This window comes from Bos grunniens, chromosome 1 (assembly GCF_055505025.1).
Source record: "Bos grunniens cultivar Pamir isolate PY7600 chromosome 1, Bosgru_T2T1.0, whole genome shotgun sequence".
Classification (NCBI taxonomy): Eukaryota; Metazoa; Chordata; class Mammalia; order Artiodactyla; family Bovidae; genus Bos; species Bos grunniens.
The window spans coordinates 85947304-85968526 of record NC_141165.1 but is presented as its reverse complement, the minus strand read 5'-3'; the positions used below and the strand labels follow the sequence as shown (position 1 = coordinate 85968526).

Genomic DNA, 21223 nt, shown 5'->3' with positions numbered 1-21223 from the left:
TATTAAATGGAATATTACAGCTATTAAAAAGAATGAAATAAGGCCATTTGCAGCAACATGGATGGACCTAGAGAGTGTCATACTGAGTGAAGTAAGTCAGACAGAGAAGAGGAAATATCGTATGACATCCCTTATATGTGGAATCTAAAAAGAAGTGATACAAATGAACTCACAAAACAGAAAGCTACTCATAGACTTAGAAAAGGAACTTATAGTTGCCCGGTGGGGGGTGGAGGGATAGTTGGGAACTTTGGGAAGGTTGTGTACACACTTCTATATTGAAAATGGAAAACCAATAAAGACCTGTTGTATAGCAAATGGAACTCTGTTCAATGTTACGTGCCAGCCTTGATGGGAGGGACTTTTGGGAGAGAATGGATACATGTATATGTATGGCTGAGTCCCCTCACTGTTCACCTCAAACTATCACAGCTTGTTAATTGGCTGTGTGTGTGGGCATTAGTCACTCAGTCGTGTCCCCCAATACAAAGTGTTTTGGTGTTAAATAAAAAGTCATGAGCAAAAAACCAAAACAAACTAAGTTATCCTCTTGTTTGTACCCTTGCTCTCAGTTGTATATGATGTGCCTGAATGTTCTGTTTCATTCCTCTGAGAAAGTGAAACTTTGATCATCTGCCATGGTAGTGGAAGGGATCTTGGAGTCTAACTGCTGCTTATTCAGACTTTCAGCCAGTCCTTCCTTTTTCTGCTCTCCTCATTCCCTGACGTTCATGGGTATTGTTGTTCTGCTTCCTGAGCCTTTCTGAGGTACTGTAACTTGCTATTTGGCTTCCTGTACTTCTGGCTTAGATTTCAGCTCTTTTGACCTGCTCTATTATCAGTCATTCATCTGCTTTTTTCTTTCAACAGTTTTATTGCTCTTGCCTCCTTTTTTGTTGTCATTGAGAGTTTTGGCCTTTTTTAAAACTCCATTTCTGTCATCTTAATGAGACTTGTAGAGAGAACTGAGGTAAACATGTATTCAGTCCTCCTTTTTTCATTTCCTCCAGAGACAACTAATGCACAGAAAGGTAATACAGCTTTTCCTAGTAAGTTGCTATTAATAGTAGCTGAAATTAGGATGTTGGTTTTTTACTTCTTCTGTTAGACCTGCAGTGACTGGTGCCTTTCTTTCTAGGTTAAAGAACCTTCAGTGGTGGTAGATCTTATTAAATCTGAGAGGAAATTATGTTTGATTTTGACCATCATTTTCATCTACCTTTTCCTATAAGTGTGTTTCTAAAGTTCATACACAGATACACGTACTTGTGTTGGTTCTTTTTTCTTATGTTCACTTGACTGCGAGAACCGTGACTGGAGGAGAACACATGACAGGGCCCTGTCTTGTCATAGGCACTCAGAGGGTCTTTGGCTGACAAAGCATTGACTGCATGCGTTTATTGACTATCTGCCTGTGGATTACTGTTTATAGAGTAAAAGTCCCTGCCTTGCCTTTCCTTTGCATTTCCTTCCATATAAAATTTGTTGTATGGAGCAAGTTGTTTTGATGTAGACTTAGTTTTAAATGGTGTCTGGTTGCATCTCCCTTCTCCATCCTTCATTTTACAAATGAGAATACAGAATTCAGGTGACTTGCTTAAAGCTAATGAGAAACAAAGCTAAAACTTACAAATTCTCTCCTGACTCCCTGCCCTTTCTGCTTTATCAGAAACTGGCTGCATGTTGGGAAATGATTATTGAAACTTGTTTCTATCAGAGGCAGATACGTTAAATGGGGTTATGTTGGAGCAGTCAGTCATGTCTTCCCTTATCCCTCATTTTCATTGTGGGAAAAGCCTTGATCAGGTAGGATTTTATTATATCTTATAATGAGCGTCATATGCTTTTTTCAATTTTGTAAAGTTTGCTGTGAATATATCATAATGACCTTATTTTTAGGGTAGAAGTATAAATTTTCTTTCTCTTCTTTACAGCTGCATACAGATCTCATTATGCATCAGAAAAATGAAAAAACAGAGGAAAATTCTATGGAGGAAAGGAATCCACTTAGCCTTTTCTGAGAAATGGAATACTGGGTTTGGCGGCTTTAAGAAGTTCTACTTTCACCAACACTTGTGCATTCTGAAAACCAAGCTGGGAAGGCCAGTTACTTGGAGCAGACATTTGAGGCAATTCCAGTGCAGAAAGAAGGGCCTTCAAATCCAGAAAACGTGGATCCAAGATGAACCACGTTTTGCTAAGACAAAAGGCAATGTGGCTATCCAGAATCTTTGTACTTCCGCCTCTAAAGTGAAAAGAAAGGACACCAAGCACTTCATTTCCTCCTCAAGGACCTTCCTGAAACTCCAGGCAGAGAAGTTGCTGTCATCAGCAAAGAACTCTGATCATGAATATTCTGGAGAGAAAAGTCTCTTGAAGGCAGCTGCTGACTTACCAGTGAATAGTGTTTTAGGTCAGGCCAATGGTCACAGACCTAGGACGGAGCCACAAGCTTCTGATTTTCCTATGAAGTTCAATGGGGAGAGCCAGAATCCAGGTGAGAGTGACAGAATCGTGGTCACCTTAAGCAACCATAAGAGAAAGCGCTTTTGTTATGGCTGCTACCCAGGGCTGGAGCACCACAGGAACGGGGGACCCTTGATTCCAAAAAAATTTCAACTTAACCAACACAGAAGAATAAAAGTATCTCCTCATATGATGTATGAGAAATTACCCATGATTAGATTTCGGTACAGGATTCTCAGATCCCAGCACTTCAGAACAAAAAGCAAAGTTTGCAAGCTAAAAAAAGCCCGGCAAAGCTGGGTGCAGGTCACCGGGGACCATCAAGAGACCCTTGGGGAGAACGGCGAGGGTGGCAGTTGCAGCCCATTCCCTTCCCCGGAGCCTAAAGACCCTTCCTGTCAGCATCCACCACACTTTCCAGATATGGACAGCGATGCTGTGGTGAAGGGAAAGAACTCTCATGTGCCTGAGGGCCACACTAAAGGAAGCCCTCTCTTGGACAAGGAGCTTAGTTTGGATGGAGCATTCCCTGACCAACAGAATGGCAGTGCCAAGTACACCTGGGACCAGTCACCCTGTTCCTCTCCTAAGTGGGAGTATACAGAGCTGATTCACGACATCCCCTTACCAGAACATCATTCTAGTAACATGTTCATCTTGGAAACTGAGAGAGAAGTTACGGCTCTGGGTCAGGAAAATCGGACAAGTACTGTCAGTGATGACCAAGTAAAACTGTCAGTGTCTGGGGCGGATCAGTCTGTGAGGAGTGTAGATGGGCCTGTGTCCAAAGAGACTGTTCAGAATGAGAGCTCGTGCCAGATGGATGAGGATGGCTCTTTCAAGCAGAATATTCTTAGTTCCAAGTTGCTGGACCACCCTTACTGTAAAAGTCCACTGGAGGCTCCTCTGACGTGCAGTGGACTCAAACTAGAAAATCAAGTGGGAGGTGGGAAGAACAGTCAGAAAACCTCTCCAGTGGATGATGAACAGCTGTCAGTCTGCCTTTCTGGTATGCACTCTTCTTTATCTCCCCCCTGTCTCCAGCCCATACCTGCTGTATGTTATCCTTTCTAGGACAGGCCTTTCTTTTTTCCTTCCACAAGTTTCCCTTTAAGCAATTAGACGTTTTCCTTTTATATTATTACATAGATGTTCCATAGTTTTGATTTGGTTTTTGATCGATGACACTCATGTTGCTTCTAGTTGTTCCCTTCTATAAACAGTGGTACAATGAAATTACTTCTTTATACTTACATGATTGTTTCTGTAACTTAAATTCCTAGTAGTAGACATAATGGTGAAAGAATACTTACACTTAAAACTTTAAGAGAATTGTTAAATTATCCATTCACAGTTAAACCAGTTTGCACTTGTGAAGTTTTGTCAGTCTCATAGATCACATGAGAATTGTCTTAATTTGCCTTTTTAAGTTTAAAGTTTGAATGTATTTTTCTATAGTCACTTGCCATTTTTTGTTTGTATATAATTTTATTTTGCCTATTTTCCTATTGGATTATTTATATTTTGTTTAGTGTATGAGAAGCTCCTGTGTACCAGTGCTGGCTCTAAGAATGTAGCAACAAACTGGATACGCTGATTCTTACGCTCATAGTCTTTAGTATCATTATAATTTTAAAGTTTTTAAATTAAATGTTTGTAAAAGCCCTCAGTACCCTGACTTTGTGTATAATATTTTTGTCTAACAGAAAATTTCAACTCTTACATGGTAAAATATATCTGTCTTTCCTTTATGGCTCAAGTTTTCACATCATGCCTTAATGTCTTCCTGTCAAAATCTTCCCCATGAAGTTGTTTGGTATAAACACTTTTGGCAGACAGCATGGCAGTATCAGTCTTTGACCCAGTCCCCTTTTTGCCATTTAGCTAAGATATGGAAGAGTACAAATATATTTGTAGAGGGACATTACTTATAGTATTGTCTTAGTAGTACAACACTGAAGATAACTAAAACAATTGTTGCTCTGGACTTATAATTTACGACATGTCCAGGCAGTATACCGTGAAGCTGTTAAAGAATAAATTCGATCTGTATCTTGATACTGACCATTGTTTATATAAAATGAAAAAAGCAAGTAGCAGAACAGGAGGCCACTTTGTTAAAAGATACATATGCACATATGAATGCATGTATATATGTACGCATAAGCATTTGTATAGGACGTGATTGATTGGTTGATTTAGTCGCCAAGTCTTGTCTGACTCTTACACCTCCATGGACTGTAGCCCACTGGGCTCCTCTGTCATGGAATTCTTCAGGCGAGAATACTGGAGTGGGTTGCCATTTCCTTCTCCAATAGGACATGACACATATATTTAATTGTTATAAGTGGCTGTTTTGGGGAATTAGGAGGGTTACTTCTTGGTGGTTTAAACGATTCTGAACACTTTGTTTTTTCCACCAGTTATATGTGCATGCTCGCTCGTGTCTGACTGTTTGCAACCCCATGGACTGTAGCCTGCCAGGCTCTTCATCCATTGAATTTTTCACTCAGGAATAATGGAGTGGGTTGCCATTTCCTCCCCCAAGGGATATTCCTGACCCAGGGATTGAACCCGCATCTCTTGCATCTCTTGAACTCCAGGCAGATTCTTTACCACTAGTGCCACCTGGGAAGTCCAGTATGTATAAAAAATGTTTTCCCACAAAATGACAGTCCTAGAAAAATATTTTAAAAATTTTTTCCTGTTGTTTATGCTGTAGTAGAATGAAGACAAATTTTCCTGCTGTAAGGTTAGTAGAACCATGATTTCTAAACCTGAACAGGTTAGCATTTACCTACAAGTACTAATTAACTTGTATCAAGAACTTCCAGATGTTCAAACTGGATTTAGAAAAGGCAGAGGAACCAGAGATCAAATTGCCAACATCCGTTGGGTCATAGAAAAAGCAAGAGAATTCCAGAAAAACATATACTTTTGCTTCATTGACTATGATAAAGACTTTTACTATGTCGGATCACAACAAACTGTGGAAAATTCTTAAAGAGATAGGAATACCAGACCATCCTACCTGCCTCCTGAGAAACCTGTATGCAGGTCAAGAAGTAACAGTAAGAACTGGACATGGAACAATGGACTGGTTCCATATTGGGAAAGGACTGCGTCAAGGCTGTACTGTCACCCTGCTTATTTAAATTAGATAGCAGAGTACATCATGCAAAATGCTGGGCTGGATGAAGCACAAGCCTGAATCAAGATTGCCAGGAGAAATATCAATAACCTCAGATATGCAGATGACACCACCCTTATGGCAGAAAGCTAAGAGGAACTAAAGAGCCTCTTGATTAAGATGAAAGAGGAGAGTGAAAAAGTTGACTTAAAACTCAGTATTCAAAAGACAAAGATCATGGCATCTGGTCCCATCACTTCATGGCAAATAGATGGGGAATCAATGGAAACAGTGACAGACTTTATTTTTTTGGCTCCAAAATCACTGCAGATGGTGAATGCAGCCATGAAATTAAAAGAAGCCTTATCCTTGGAAGAAAAGCTATGACAGACCTAAATCGTGTATTAAAAAACAGACATTACTTTGCCAAAAATGGTCCATCTAGTCAAAGCTATGGTTTTTCCAGTGGTCATGTATCGATGTGAGAGTTGGACCATAAAGAAGACTGAGCACCAAAGAACTGATGCTTTTGAATTGTGGTGCTGGAGAAGACTCCTGAGACTCCATTGGATTTCAAGATCTAACTAGTCAAATCCTAAAGGAAATCAGTCCTGAATATTCATTAGAAGGACTGATGCCAAAGCTGAAACTCCAATACTTTGGCCCCCTGATGCGAAGCACTGACTCATTTGTAAAGAGCCTGATGATGGGAAAGATTGAAGGCAGGAGGAGAAGGGGACAACAGAGGACAAGATGGTTGGATGGCATTACCAACTTGATGGACATGAGGTTGAGCAAGCTCCAGGAGTTGGTGAAGGGCAAGGAAGCCTGGCGTACTGCAGTCCATGGGGTTGCAAAGAATTGGACATGACTGAGTGACTGAACAACAATCAGTTAACTTACAAATATAGATGGAGCACTTCCAAAAAAAAGTTGATAAACTGAATGTATCCTAGACTTAACTGTAGCATAACGTGAGGATATAGGAGTTTTTACAGTTTTATAGTTTTTACACATTTAGTGACCTATAATGATTTTAACAAGTTAAAAGAGAAAAATCGTGGCATCTCAGCAAGTACTGAAAGCCTGTTGTTTAGTCGTTGTGTCCAGCTGTTTGCCCCATAGACTGTAGCCCAATAGGCTCCTCTGTCCACGGGATTGCCTAGGCAAGAATACCGGAGTGGGTTGTCATTTCCTTCTCCAGAGGATCTTCACAACCAGATCAAATCTGCATCTCCTGCATTGGCAGGCAGATTCTTTACCACTGAGACACCAAGGAAGCCCAATCTAACAATAAGACATTTTAAAGCATGATTGAAAACTCAGAAGCAATTAAAAAATATATACTGGTTTTTTTCCATAAACATTAAAATCTCATAAGTATAGATAAGAAAATTCGTAAGTGAAAATTTGAAAAGTTTAGGTACACGTGTCCTTTGACCCAGAAATTTTAATTTTAGCAACTGTGTTCTAAGAAAACACTAGAATGAGGATATATTGAGGGCTTTAATTGTAACATTATTTAGACAGCTAAAAAGTAAGAACTTAAATGGTTGTCAGTAGAGAATTGGTTAAAATATGGCAAATCAATTTAATGGACTACTAGATTGTTTTGAATTGACTTAGGAAAAAAATTCATGTGTTGAATGTAAAAAAGCAGCTTCAAGAAGAATGAATATAGTTTGCTACTTATATTTTTAAGATATATATCTTCAGTTCAGTTGCTCAGTCGTGTCCGACTCTCTGCGACCCCATGAATCGCAGCATGCCAGGCCTCCCTGTCCATCACCAACTCCCTGAGTTTACTCAAACTCATATCCATCGAGTTGGTGATGTCATCCAGGCATCTCATCCTCTGTCATCCCCTTCTCCTTCTGCCCCCATTCCTCACAGCATCAGGGTCTTTTCCAATGAGTCAACTCTTTGCATGAGGTGGCCAAAGTACTGGAGTTTCAGCTTTAGCATCAGTCCTTCCAAAGAACACCCAGGGCTGATCTCCTTTAGAATGGACTGGTTGGATCTCCTTGCAGTCCAAGGGACTCTCAAGAGTCTTCTCCAACACCACAGTTCAAAAGCATCAATTCTTCGGCACTCAGCTTTCTTCACAGTCCAACTCTCACATCCATACATGACCATTGGAAAAACCAAAGGATGGACCTTTGTTGGCAAAGTAATGTCTCTGCTTTTGAATATGCTATCTAGGTTGGTCATAACTTTCCTTCCAAGAAGTAAGTGTCTTTTAATTTCATATCTGCAGTGATTTTGGAGCCCCCAAAAAATAAAGTCTGACACTGTTTCCACTGTTTCCTCATCTATTTCCCATGAAGTGATGGGACCAGATGCCATGATCGTTTTCTGAATGTTGAGCTTTACACCAACTTTTTCACTCTCCTCTTTCACTTTCATCAAGAGGCTCTTTAGTTCCTCTTCACTTTCTGCCATAAGGGTGGTGTCATCTGCATATCTGAGGTTATTGATATTTCTCCTGGCAATCTTGATTCCAGCTTGTATAATAACTATCAAATTGTATGATATTAAAAATGCCTTAGAATTCGTCCTCTTTTGAGATGTGAAATTTCATACCTTTATCAAATAGTAAATACAACTGACAGTGATCTCAACAATTCCCTCTAATTGTGAATTTTAAGAAGATAATTTCTTCAGTTACCAAATGTGATAGACACATTTAACCAGGTGATTAAACCGTTTAGATTTTACCTTTAGGAAATTGGATTCTTCTCCAAGGTTAAGGTACTGAAAAATGTCAATCTTTGTAATTTCAGCTAGCTATTCTCTTTCTAGCAATCCAATGTGAAATGATACCTTATCTTTTAAAAGATTTATTTTTAGCATAATACATTTAGTAATGTAATTTAAACATATGTTATATGTTGGGTATAGATTAAGTATTGGGACAATGACTTTGCTGAAAACGGCTGTTTCCATCTTATCTTTTCTTTCTTCCTTTATTTAAGGATTCCTAGATGAGGTTATGAAGAAGTATGGCAGTTTGGTCCCACTCAGTGAAAAAGATGTCCTTGGAAGATTAAAAGATGTCTTTAATGAAGACTTTTCTAATAGGTTTGTCGATGATGCTTAAATTAAGCCCTTGAAAAGAAAATTATTGGCTTATAGGACTTTTCTCTTGATTAAAAAAAAAAACCTGATACTTAACAATAAACTGAGTTAAACTTTTGTTGTTGTTTTACTTTCAAAATATTTCTGTTTCAGAAAACCGTTTATCAATAGGGAAATAACAAACTATCGGGCCAGACATCAAAAATGCAACTTCCGCATCTTCTACAATAAGCACATGCTGGATATGGATGATCTAGCAACCCTGGATGGTCAGAATTGGCTGAATGACCAGGTGAGTGTATTGTATATTCTCACCATAGAAAAGTTGCAGAGGATGTTGGACAATGAAGTGTAAAATGCAACATCTGGGTTGACCTCACAATTATCTTTTGGAATCAAGTATTCTTCATTCCTTACTGAAGTGACTGCTCACTCACCCAGTATTAGAAAGGTTTGATTACTATTAGCAGTAGCTATGTTATTCCTTCTGAGTGGATGTTCTGAATTGTATGTGGGGTTAATGGGTTTTATATTGACTTTTTATAGGTCATAAATATGTATGGTGAGCTGATAATGGATGCAGTCCCAGACAAAGTAAGTGAAAACTTTTTCTACAGCAGAGAGGGTCCTATGTAAAAAGAAGAAAGAAAGCTTTTTCTTTTAAAAAAGAAGCTTTTCTTTTTTAAAAAATTGTAATTATTTGATATTTCTTAGATTTTTTAAAAAGATGTTTGTCTTGATCATGTGCTAGAATTGGGCATAAGTTCTATAAAATCATGTGAGCTTAAAGTCATGCCAGTGTTTTCCTGCTTATTTATTTCAGAGTGGGTGTATTTTTTATATTTTTGATATCTTGGGGAGGCTTTTTTTTTTAACATGCACAAAAAGGACTGTTCACTTTAAGCATTTAAATTTAACTTAAAGAATTTTTTTAACTTAATGTCTTATTCTCTTAAAAAATGTAGTAAAGTGTGTTCATCTTCACTTTTTCTTGGATTAATCTTTGATACTCAGTTTAAATACAAACTAACCCCCATTAAACTCTAAAATTCCCTCAAGAGCTTAGTTACATATCAAAAAGCTATTTTTTTTTATTTAATATATTTTGTTTCTGAATACTGATTGCCTGATTGGTAGCCATTAATTTCAACAAGCAAAACCTTTCCAGTAAAGCAAAACCTTTTTAAGTACTTCATGAACTTTCATAAGTCTAATAATTTAAACAGGTAAATATAAGGAATCTCAGATTCCAACACTTTATTAATAGAGACAAAATGTCATAACTTTCCACTTAAAATAAAAAATTGATTAAACATTTTAAATTGGAATCATGAAGCTAATCTGTCAGATTCTCTATTTTGTCAAATTCTCTTAATCAAAGTGTAAATCTAAACATACAGATGATTTTTAACATAAAAGTATTCATTTCAAAACTATAATTTCCCTTTATCACCACTGCATTTAATTCTAAACCTTCACGGTATAAAAAAAGACACAACTGAAAGTGGTTCTCAAAGTATGGTCGCCAAACCAGAAGCATCAGCATCACGTGGGAATTTACTAGAAATGCAAATTTTTGAAAAAAGTAGGGAAAACCACTAGACCGTTCAGGTATGACCTAAATCAAATCCCTTAACAATTATACAGTGGAAAAAAAAAAAACAATTATACAGTGGAAGTAACAAATAGATTCAAAGGATTAGATCTGATAGTGTGCCTGAAGAACTATGGACAGAGGTTTGTGACATTGTACAGGAGGCAGTGATCAAGACCATCCCCAAGAAAAAGAAATGCAAAAAGGCAAAATGGCTGTCTGAGGAGGACTTACAAATAGCTGAAAAAAGAAGAGAAGCTAAAGGCAAAGGAGAAGAAGAAAGATATACCCATTTGAATGCAGAGTTCCAAAGACCTGAATGCAGAGTTACAACTCTCTCTCCAAAGAGAGTTCTTATCTCTCTTCCAAGGAGAGATAAGAAAGCCTTCCTCAGAGATCAGTGCAAAGAAATAGTGGAAAAAAATAGAATGGGAAAAACTAGAGATCTCTTCAAGAAAATTAGAGATACCAAGGGAACATTTCATGCAAAAATGGACACAATAAAGGACAGAAATGGTATGGACCTAACAGAAGCAGAAGATATTAAGAAGAGGTGGCAAGAATACACAGAACGATACAAAAAAGTTCTTCAAGACCCAGATAACCAGCACGATGATGTGATCACTCACCTTGAGCCAGACATCCTGGAATGGGAAGTCAAGTGGGCCTTAGGAAGCATCACTACAACAAAGCTAGTGGAGGTGATGGAATTCCAGCTGAACTTCAATTTCAAATCCTAAAAGATGACACTGTGAAAGTGCTGCACTCAATATGGCAGCAAATTTGGAAAACTCATCAGTGGCCACAGGACTAGAAAAGGTCAGTTTTCATTCCAGTCCCACAAAAGGGCAATGCCAAAGAATGTTCAAACTACTGCACAATTGCATTCATCTCACATGCTAGCAAAGTAATGCCCCAAATTCTCCAAGCCAGGCTTCAACAGTATGTGAAGTTCAGATATTCAATCTGGATTTAGAAAAGGCAGAAGAACCAGAGATCAAATTGCAAACATCCTCTGGATGATCAAAAAGCAAGAGAATCCCAGAAAAACATCTACCTCTGCTTTATTAACTATGCCAAAGCCTTTGACTGTGTGGATCATAACAAACTATGGAAAATTCTTAAAGGGATGGGAATACCAGACCACCTTACTTGCCTCGTAAGAAATCTGTATGCAGGTCAAGAAGCATCAGTTAGAACCAGACATGGAACAACAGACTGGTTCCAAATCAGGAAAGGAGTACCTCAAGGCTGTATATTGTCACCCTGCTTATTTACATTAGAGAGCAGAGTACATCATGCAAAATGCCGGGCTGGATGAAACACAAGCTAGAATGAAGATTGCCGGAAGATCATCAATAACCTCAGATATGCAGATGACACCACCCTTATGGCAGAAAGTGAAGAAGAACTAAAGAGTCTCTTGATGAAAGTGAAAGAGGATAGTGAAAAAGTTGACTTAAAACTCAACATTCAAAAAAGGAAGATCATGGCATCCAGTCCCATCACTTCACGGCAAATAGATGGGGAAACAATGGAAACAGTGACAGACTTTATTTTTGGGGTGCTCCAAAATCACTGCACATGGTGACTGCAGCCATAAAATTAAAAGAAACTTGCTCCTTGGAAGAAAAGCTATGACTAACCTATACAGCATATTAAAAAGCAGAGACATTACTTTGCCAACAAAAGTCCATCTAGTCAAAGCTATGGTTTTTCCATAGTCATATATGGATGTGAGAGTCTGACCATAATGAAAACTGAGTGCCGAAGAATTGATGCTTTGAACTGTGGTGTTGGAGAAGATTATTGAGAGTCCCTTGGATTTCAAGGAGATCAAACCAGTCCATTATAAAGGAAATCAGTGCGGAATACTCATTGGAAGGACTGATGCTGAAGCTGAAACTCCAATACTTTGACCACCTGATGTGAAGAACTGCTTCATTGGAAAAGATCCTGATGCTGGGAAAGATTGAAGGCAGGAGGAGAAAGGGACGACAGAGGATGAGATGTTGGATGGCATCACTGACTCGATGGACATGAGTTTGAGCAAGCTCCAGGAGCTGGTGATGGACAGGGAAGCCTGGCATGCTGCAGTCCCTGGGGTCGCAAAGAGTTGGACGTGACAGAGTGACTGAACTAATTGAAAGTGGTTCTCAAAGTATGGTCCCCAAACCAGCAGCATCAGCATCATTTGAGAATTTACTAGAAGTGCAAATTTTTGGATCCATCCAAAATTTCTGGTAAGTCTGAAACTGGAGAGCAGGTCCTAGCAATCTGTTTTAATAAGCCCTTCAGATTCTGATGCACTCAAAAGTTTGAGAATCAATGCCTAGAGATGGCTACTATAAGCATTTTTATGGATACCTAAGGCTCAGGCTATAAGCATTTTTATGGTTACCATCCAGATAATCATGATGGTGTGATCGCTCACCTAGAGCCAGACATCCTGGAATGTGAAGTCAAGTGGGCCTTAGAAAGCACCACTACAAACAAAGCCAGTGGAGGTAATGGAATTCCAGTTGAGCTATTTCAAATCCTGGAAGATGATGCTGTGAAAGTGCTGCACTCAATGTGCCAGCAAATTTGGAAAACTCAGCAGTGGTCACAGGTCTGGAAAACGTCAGTTTTCATTCCAATCCCAAAGAAAGGCAATGCCAAAGAATGCTCAAACTACTGCACAATTGCACTCATCTCACACGCTAGTAAAGTAATGCTCAAAATTCTCCAAGCCAGGCTTCAGCAATACGTGAACCACGAACTTCCAGATGTTCAGCTGGTTTTAGAAAAGGCAGAGGAACCAGAGATCAAATTGCCAACATCCGCTGGATCATTGAAAAAGGAAGAGAGTTCCAGAAAAACATCTATTTGTGCTTTATTGATAATGCCAAAGCCTTTGACTGTGTGGATCACAATAAACTGTGGGAAATTCTGAAAGAGATGGGAATACCAGACCACCTGACCTGCCTCTTCAGAAACCTATATGCAGGTCAGGAAGCAACAGTTAGAACTGGACATGGAACAACAGACTGGTTCCAAATAGGAAAAGGAGTACATCAAGGCTGTATATCGTAACCCTGCTTATTTAACTTCTATGCAGAGTACATCATGAGAAAGGCTGGGCTGAAAGAAGCACAAGCTAGAATCAAGATTGCCAGGAGAAATATCAATAACCTCAGATATGCAGATGACACCACCCTTATGGCAGAAAGTGAAGAGGAACTAAAAAGCCTCTTGATGAAGGTGAAAGAGGAGAGTGAAAAAGTTGGCTTAAAACTCAACATTCAGAAAACGAAGGTCATGGCATCTGGTCCTATCACTTCATGGGAAATAGATGGGGAAACAGTGGAAACAGTGTCAGACTTTATTTTTTGGGGCTCCAAAATCACTGCAGATGGTGATTGCAGCCATGAAATTAAAAGACACTTGCTCCTTGGAAGAAAAGTTATGACCAACCTAGATAGCATACTGAAAAGCAGAGACATTACTTTGCCAACAAAGGTCCATCTAGTCAAGGCTATGGTTTTTCCAGTGGTCATGTATGGGTGTGAGAGTTGGACTGTAAAGAAAGCTGAGTGCCGAAGAATTGATGCTTTTGAACTGTGATGTTGGAGAAGACTCTTGAGAGTCCCTTGGACTGCAAGGAGATCCAACCAGTCCATTCTAAAGGAGATCAGCCCTGGGATTTCTTTGGAAGGAATGATGCTAAAGCTGAACCTCCAGTACTTTGGCCACCTCATGCGAAGAGTTGACTCATTGGAAGAGATTCTGATGCTGGGAGGGATTGGGGGCAGGAGGAGAAGGGGACGACAGAGGATGAGATGGCTGGATGGCATTACCGACTCGATGGACGTGAGTCTGAGTGAACTCCAGGAGTTGGTGATGGACAGGGAGGCCTGGCGTGCTGTGATTCATGGGGTCGCAAAGAGTTGGACACGACTGAGCGACTGAACTGAACTGAAGGCTCCGGGGTTCTCAAGACAGATGTGCATCAGAATCCTCAGATACCAGATTGCTGAGCCCACTCTCATAGTTTCTGCTTTATTAAGCCTTGAGTGGGGCCTGAGAATTTGTATTTTAACAAGTTCCCAGGTGATACTTACACTGCTGGTCTGATGGCCACATCCTGAGAACCACAGCACTAACGGGAGCAGTTTTATGTCAAGTGAGTCAAAGTTACTGAGTAAACGCTAGAAGACCATAGTATGTTTACTCTTTCTGGTGAGCTGATAGTCATTTATAAGCCAGAATTTTGAAAAGGCCAAGGATGCAGAACATGATGCGCCATATGACTAATTTTTTCAGTGTTAGCAGTGACCTTTTTATAGTTACTATTGGGCTTCCCTGATAGCTCAGTTGGTAAAGAATCCACCTGCAATGCAGGAGACCCTGGTTCAATTCCTGGGTCAGGAAGATCCCCTGGAGAAGGGCAGGCTACCCACTCCAGACTTCTGGCCTAGAGAATTCCATGGAAAGTCCATGGGGTCCCAAAGAGTCCGACACGACTAAGCCACTTTCACTTTCATGACTATCAGTTCAGTCGCTCAGTTGTGTCTGACTCTTTGTGACCCCATGAATTGCAGCATGCCAGGCCTCCCTGTCCATCACCAACTCCCTGAGTTCATCCAAACTCATGTCCATCGAGTTGGTGATGCCATCCAGCCATCTCATCCTCTGTCATCCCCTTCTCCTCCTGCCCCCAATCCCTCCCAGCATCAGGGTCTTTTCCAAGGAGTCAACTCTTCGCATGAGGTGGCCAAAGTATTGGAGGTTCAGCTTTAGCATCAGTCCTTCCAAAAAACACCCAGGGCTGATCTCCTTTAGAATGGACTGGTTGGATCTCCTTGCAGTCCAAGGGATTCTCAAGAGTCTTCTCCAACATCACAGTTCAAAAGCATCAATTCTTCGGCACTCAGCTTTCTTCACAGTCCAACTCTCACACCCATACATGACCACTGGAAAAACCATAGCCTTGACTAGATGGACCTTTGTTGGCAAAGTAATGTCTCTGCTTTTCAGTATGCTATCTAGGTTGGTCATAACTTTTCTTCCAAGGAGCAAGTGTCTTTTAATTTCATGGCTGCAATCACCATCTGCAGTGATTTTGGAGCCCCAAAAAATAAAGTCTGACACTGTTTCCACTGTTTCCCCATCTATTTCCCATGAAGTGATAGGACCAGATGCCATGACCTTCGTTTTCTGAATGTTGAGTTTTAAGCCAACTTTTTCACTCTCCTCTTTCACCTTCATCAAGAGGCTTTTTAGTTCCTCTTCACTTTCTGCCATAAGGGTGGTGTCATCTGCATATCTGAGGTATTGATATTTCTCCTGGCAATCTTGATTCTAGCTTGTGCTTCTTTCAGCCCAGCCTTTCTCATGATGTACTCTGCATAGAAGTTAAATTAAGCAGGGTTACGATATACAGCCTTGATGTACTCCTTTTCCTATTTGGAACCAGTCTGTTGTTCCATGTCCAGTTCTAACTGTTGCTTCCTGACCTGCATATAGGTTTCTGAAGAGGCAGGTCAGGTGGTCTGGTATTCCCATCTCTTTCAGAATTTCCCACAGTTTATTGTGATCCACACAGTCAAAGGCTTTGGCATAGTCAGTAAAGCAGAAATAGATGTTTTTCTGGAACTCTCTTCCTTTTTCTATGATCCAGGAGATGTTGGCAATTTGATCTCTGGTTCTTCTGCCTTTTCTAAAACCAGCTTGAACTGGTTTGAACTTGGAAGGGCATGGTTCATGTATTGCTGAAGCCTGGCTTGGAGAATTTTGAGCATTACTTTACTAGCGTGTGAGATGAGTGCAATTGTGCAGTAGTTTGAGCATTCTTTGGCATTGCCTTTCTTTGGATTGGAATGAAAACTGACGTTTTCCAGTCCTGTGACCACTGCTGAGTTTTCCAAATTTGCTGGCATATTGAGTGCAGCACTTTCACAGCATTATCTTTCAAGATTTGAAATAGCTCAACTGGAATTCCATCACCTCCACTAGCTTTGTTCATAGTGATGCTTTCTAAGCCCACTTGACTTCACATTCCAGGATGTCTGGCTCTAGGTGAGTGATCACACCATCATGATTATCTGAGTCGTGAAGATCTTTTTTGTACAGTTCTTCTGTGTATTCTTGCCACCTCTTCTTAATATCTTCTGCTTCTGTTAGGTCCATACCATTTCTATCCTTTATCAAGCCCATCTTTGCATGAAATGTTCCTTTGGTATCTCTGATTTTCTTGAAGAGATGACTATAGAAGTCTCCAAATCCACATTCCTCAAATGGGATTAGTTTTGTACTTCCCATCCCTTGAGTTCAAGGTAACTGTTACCTTATTCTTTCAACTTTATCACCTGATTTGACAAGATTTATCAGGTTGTTTCTTTACTTGATTGGATTCAGGTCATCTGTTTATTGCCCCAGTCCAGTTCTGATAAGAGACCACATCTGTAAGGTCATTCTAATGAAAATTTGAAATAGTCTTCTGTGAACTGCTGTAATGTATGTTTTTGTCATTATTTTTAAGAAAAAAGTTTTCCTCATTTTTCGGTCTTACATTCAGGGATTTTTAAATTTCCCTTTTAAGTCCTGACACAGCCTATATAATCTTGAGTGCTTGTATTTGATGTCTTTCTAGGTTCACTTCTTCAACAGCTTTTTTCATAGACAGCTGGTTACCAAAGGATATAATGGAGTAAAAAGATGGACTAAAAAGGTATTTACTTTATTTCTTTTTTATTCTAAATTTGAAGTGCAGATGAAGCTGTCTTTACTGCCAGTATGATATATAGTAGAAACAGGCCCATTAACTATTATATCTTTTAAATCTTTTTGTTTGAAGGATAAGACACTAGTAAAATTTCTGAATTTATCCAGTTGATTGGAATCTGCTAGAACATAGAGCACTGGATTGGAAGTTAAAGGTTCTGACACTGTTATTAGCTGGCTGTCCAACTTAGATAAGGTTAATTTGGGCTTCAGATTGCTTATTTATAAAAACAAAATGATAAAGCAATCCCTAAAGTTCTTTCCAACCTTAATATCTCTCTTTATTCATTGACTGTGTCAGAAACATTATTTTAAAAGCCTATTTATGTTCTATTTTTGATATTAAGTCTTAGGTAATTATGGGTGTAAACTATTTTTGCAAAGTACAAACAGCTGATTGAACATTGCTAGGTAGGTTTTTTGTACAAGGCATCATCAGTAGTGCTATTATGCTGGTAGAAGCATGGGAGAAGAAAGAATAGCCGGAACACAGAGACCAAAGAAGAGAGTGTCATGAAGTGAATCTGATTCAGAGATGCAGGGCCTTGTGGTCTACATTTTAAATTTTATCCTAAATGTGTAAGAATCTACTGAAGGGTTTTAGGTGATGACATCCAATTTGTATTTTGCTCTAAGTGGCACTGAAGATGGATGAACGTGGGAGCAAAGTTGATGTGAGTAGGAGGCCACTGCATATTAAGTGTACTTTAAATTACAATAGTAGAAGAGATGGGAGTTGTATACAAATACGAGTGTGACCTAGGAAGTAAATTAACAGGGGGGCTGGTGCACTGGGATGACCCAGAGGGATGGTATGGGGAGGGAGGAGGGTTCAGGATGGGGAACACATGTATACCTGTGGTGGATTCATTTCGATATTTGGCAAAACCAATACAATATTGTAAAGTTTAAAAATAAAATAAAAAAAATAGTAATAAATTAACAGGACTTGGTGATGAGTAGGTTATGAGGGATGAAGAAGAGGAATTGTGAAAGATGACTTCCGAGCATGTAACTTGTGCCACTAGATGGGCTGTGGTGGTGTTTATATTAACAAAATTGAGGACAGCTAATTAGTAGGGGATTGGTCAACTGAAAAATATATGTCCGAGATTTCCTTGGTGATCCAGTGGCTAAGACTCTGGGCTCCCAATGCAGGGTCCTGGGTTTGATCCCTGTCAGGGAACTAGATCCATCCCACATGCTCCAACAGAGATCGCAAGTGCCACAATTAAGACCTGGTGCAGCCAAATAAATAAATAAAAGTAAATATAAAATATATATAAATAAACATATGTATATACATCCATATAATAGGATGCTACTTAACCAGGAGAAGTTACGTAGCTGAGGAAAGATGATCATGTGTAGTATGGAGTAGAGAAAGGTTAGACAGGTATATCTTGAAGGTATTGTTGGTTTGGTTCCAGCCACGGCAATAAAGTGAATATTGCAAAAAAGGGAGTCACCAGATTTTTTTGTTTTCCCAGTGCATATAAAAGTTGTTTACACAATAGTCCCTTATGTTTGCAACAGTATTATGCATAAAAAAAATAATGTGCATACCTTAATTAAAAGTACCTTTTTGCTAAAAAAAAAAAAAAAAAAATGCTAACCATCCCCTGAGCCTGAGTGAGTTAGAGCAGTAATATCAAAGATCACTGATCATGAATAACTATAATGAATATAATAACAATGAAAAAATTTGAAATATTGCAAGAATTACCAGAATGTGGCAAAGAGACATGAAGTAAACAAATGTTGGAAAAATGGTGCCAATAGGCTTTATCTATGCAGGGTTGCCATAAATCTTTAATTTATAAAATATGCAATATCTGCACAGTACAGTAAAACAAGGTATGTTTTGTAAATAGCATGGAAAATTTTCTGAATAATAAATGACATGAAATTGAAGGAATAAAGCCAAGTATAATTCAGTGTCATTTCATTAAATAGAATAAATTAAATTGTTCCATCCCTTGGACTCTCTCAGATTGGATTAAATCAGAAAATCCAACTATATGTATGTATAAGAAACAAACATAAAATAATATGAAAAAACTTGAAAGTAAAGTGACAGGTACTAAGCAAATGCAAACCAAAAAAGAAAGAAGTGGCAGTGGCAAGCAAAAAGGAGGAACAGCAGTATTAACAGCAGATGAGGTAGAATTTAGGGTAAAAAGTACACTGTGATAAAATTTTAGTACACAGGAGATATAACAGTGATTACAAAAGCAAGGAGACGTTGGTAAACAGTGATATTGAGAGACCTCTTTCATGGTTGGACAAATCTAGCAGATAAAAAATAAGATCATATATAAAAAATACAACCAGTGTTTTTGGTTTAATAGATTTATACTAGATCTTTATACCCTCAAAAAATTATTCTTATATCCAAGAAACATTTGTAAAAATTGATTATGTACTTGGCCAAAATTATTACATATACTATTCCTTAACCACAGTTCAATCAAATTAAAAATAAATAATAAAAGGTCTAAAAAAAATCTTTAAAATTTTCACACATATACACATTACTTGATATAACCCTTGGGTCTAAAAGAAAATAGATTATACAGTAAAGGACAGAAAAGGGAACACAATCTTAGCCACTATGGAATAAAATGAAATCTCTTTTGAGAAAAAAAATAATAGTCATAAATGCCATTATTATTCAAGAAAAAAGGAAAAATAGAATTAAGTACTTACTGAGTTTGATTACATTAAGAAAAATTATGGAGCAACCAAGAATTTGGAATGCAACAAATAGTGAAACAATGAAAGTACAAAGAAAATTCACAGCGGAATTTTAAAAAATTTATCTCAAAGCACCAGAGTCCATTCTGTGTGTACAACTTAAAACTCTGATGATATAAAAGAAAAATGAATTAATTCAACTGTATAAAAAGATAAACAGTAAACTGGGAAAAACATTTGATTTTTATGTCAAATATTTGATATCAAATGTATATTTATATCAAATATCAAAGAACTATTTTTTAAATATATAAGTGCTTCTACACATCAGTTAGAAAACAACCTCACCAACTCAATAGAAAAATGAGTGAATGATATGAATGAAAAGTATTGTAAACAAGTCCTTGAGTTCTGGATATGTCTTCTGTCAAATCTATACTTTTTATTGTTTTGTCTCAGTCTCTAACTTTTCTCCTTATTTCTTTAATATGCGTTTTGATGAATAGAGACTTTTATTTTTATGAAATCTAATTTACCATACTCTTTTCTTTTATAGTCTTGCTTTCTATATCTGGTCTAAGAAATATTTGCCTCATATATTTTCTTCTAACAGCTTTATAGTTTTAGGTTTTACATTTTCATCTCTGGTGCATCTCAGTTTTTGTGTAATCATAAGGTAGGGATCAAGATTTTTCTTCCCCCTCCATATGGTTGGATGGCATCACCGACTCAATGGACATGGGTTTGGGTGGACTGCGGGAGTTGGTGATGGACGGGGAGGCCTGGCGTGCTGCGGACGTGGCTGAACTGAACTGATGCATATCCAGTTGTTTCAGTGGCGTTTCCTGAAAAGACTTGTCTTTCCCATTTTAATTGCTTTGGCATCTTTGTAGAAAGTTGATTGGCCATATATGTGTGGGCCTATTTCTGGACTTTATGTTCTTTTGCACTGACCTCTTTGTTCTTAGCCAATACCACACTGTCTTGATCACTGTCTTTACAGTTTGTCTTAAAATCAGTGTAAATGGCCATGTTTAGCCTTCTTTTTCAGATAGCTTTGGCAATTCTAGGTCCTTTCACATTCTCATCAAAATTTCAGAATCAGTTTGTCAATCTCTACTTTTAAAAAACTTGCTGGGTTATGATTGGGATTGTGTTTAATCTGTACGTTCATTTGGAGACAATGGAGGCCTTAACAGTATTGTCTTTCAGTCTATAAACATGGTATATTTTCCATTTATTTGGATCTTTAATTTTTTTCAGCAATATTTTTTAAATCTTAGTGTACAGATCTTGCACCTAAATGTATCATAGGTATTTCATATTTCTGAAACTGCTATAAACAGAATTTTAAAAATGTTATTTTTCAATTATTTGCAGTTAGTATAGAGAAATACAGTTGATTTCTCTGTATTGACCTTGTATCCTGTGACTTGTCACACTCACTTACTGATTCTAGATTTTTGTAGATTCATGAGATTTTCATAAATGAT

General features: G+C 38.3%; 1 protein-coding gene across 7 annotated transcripts in view; it reads left to right on the top strand.

The window, feature by feature from the left end:
• The window catches only part of SENP5 (SUMO specific peptidase 5), a 45616-nt gene that overhangs the window by 12911 nt on the left and 11482 nt on the right, over nt 1-21223 (top strand). For 6 of the 7 annotated variants that reach the window (XM_086399982.1, XM_086399971.1, XM_086399957.1 and 3 more), the window contains 5 exons: nt 1935-3475; nt 8572-8677; nt 8828-8966; nt 9221-9268; nt 16903-16980. In XM_086399982.1, the coding sequence (XP_086256108.1) occupies nt 1966-3475; nt 8572-8677; nt 8828-8966; nt 9221-9268; nt 16903-16980 (1881 nt within the window). In that variant the 5' untranslated portion in view covers nt 1935-1965. Of the gene's footprint in view, nt 1-1934; nt 3476-4889; nt 5107-8571; nt 8678-8827; nt 8967-9220; nt 9269-16902; nt 16981-21223 lie in introns of those variants that run through there. The other variant, XM_086400008.1, reaches the window with a different exon arrangement.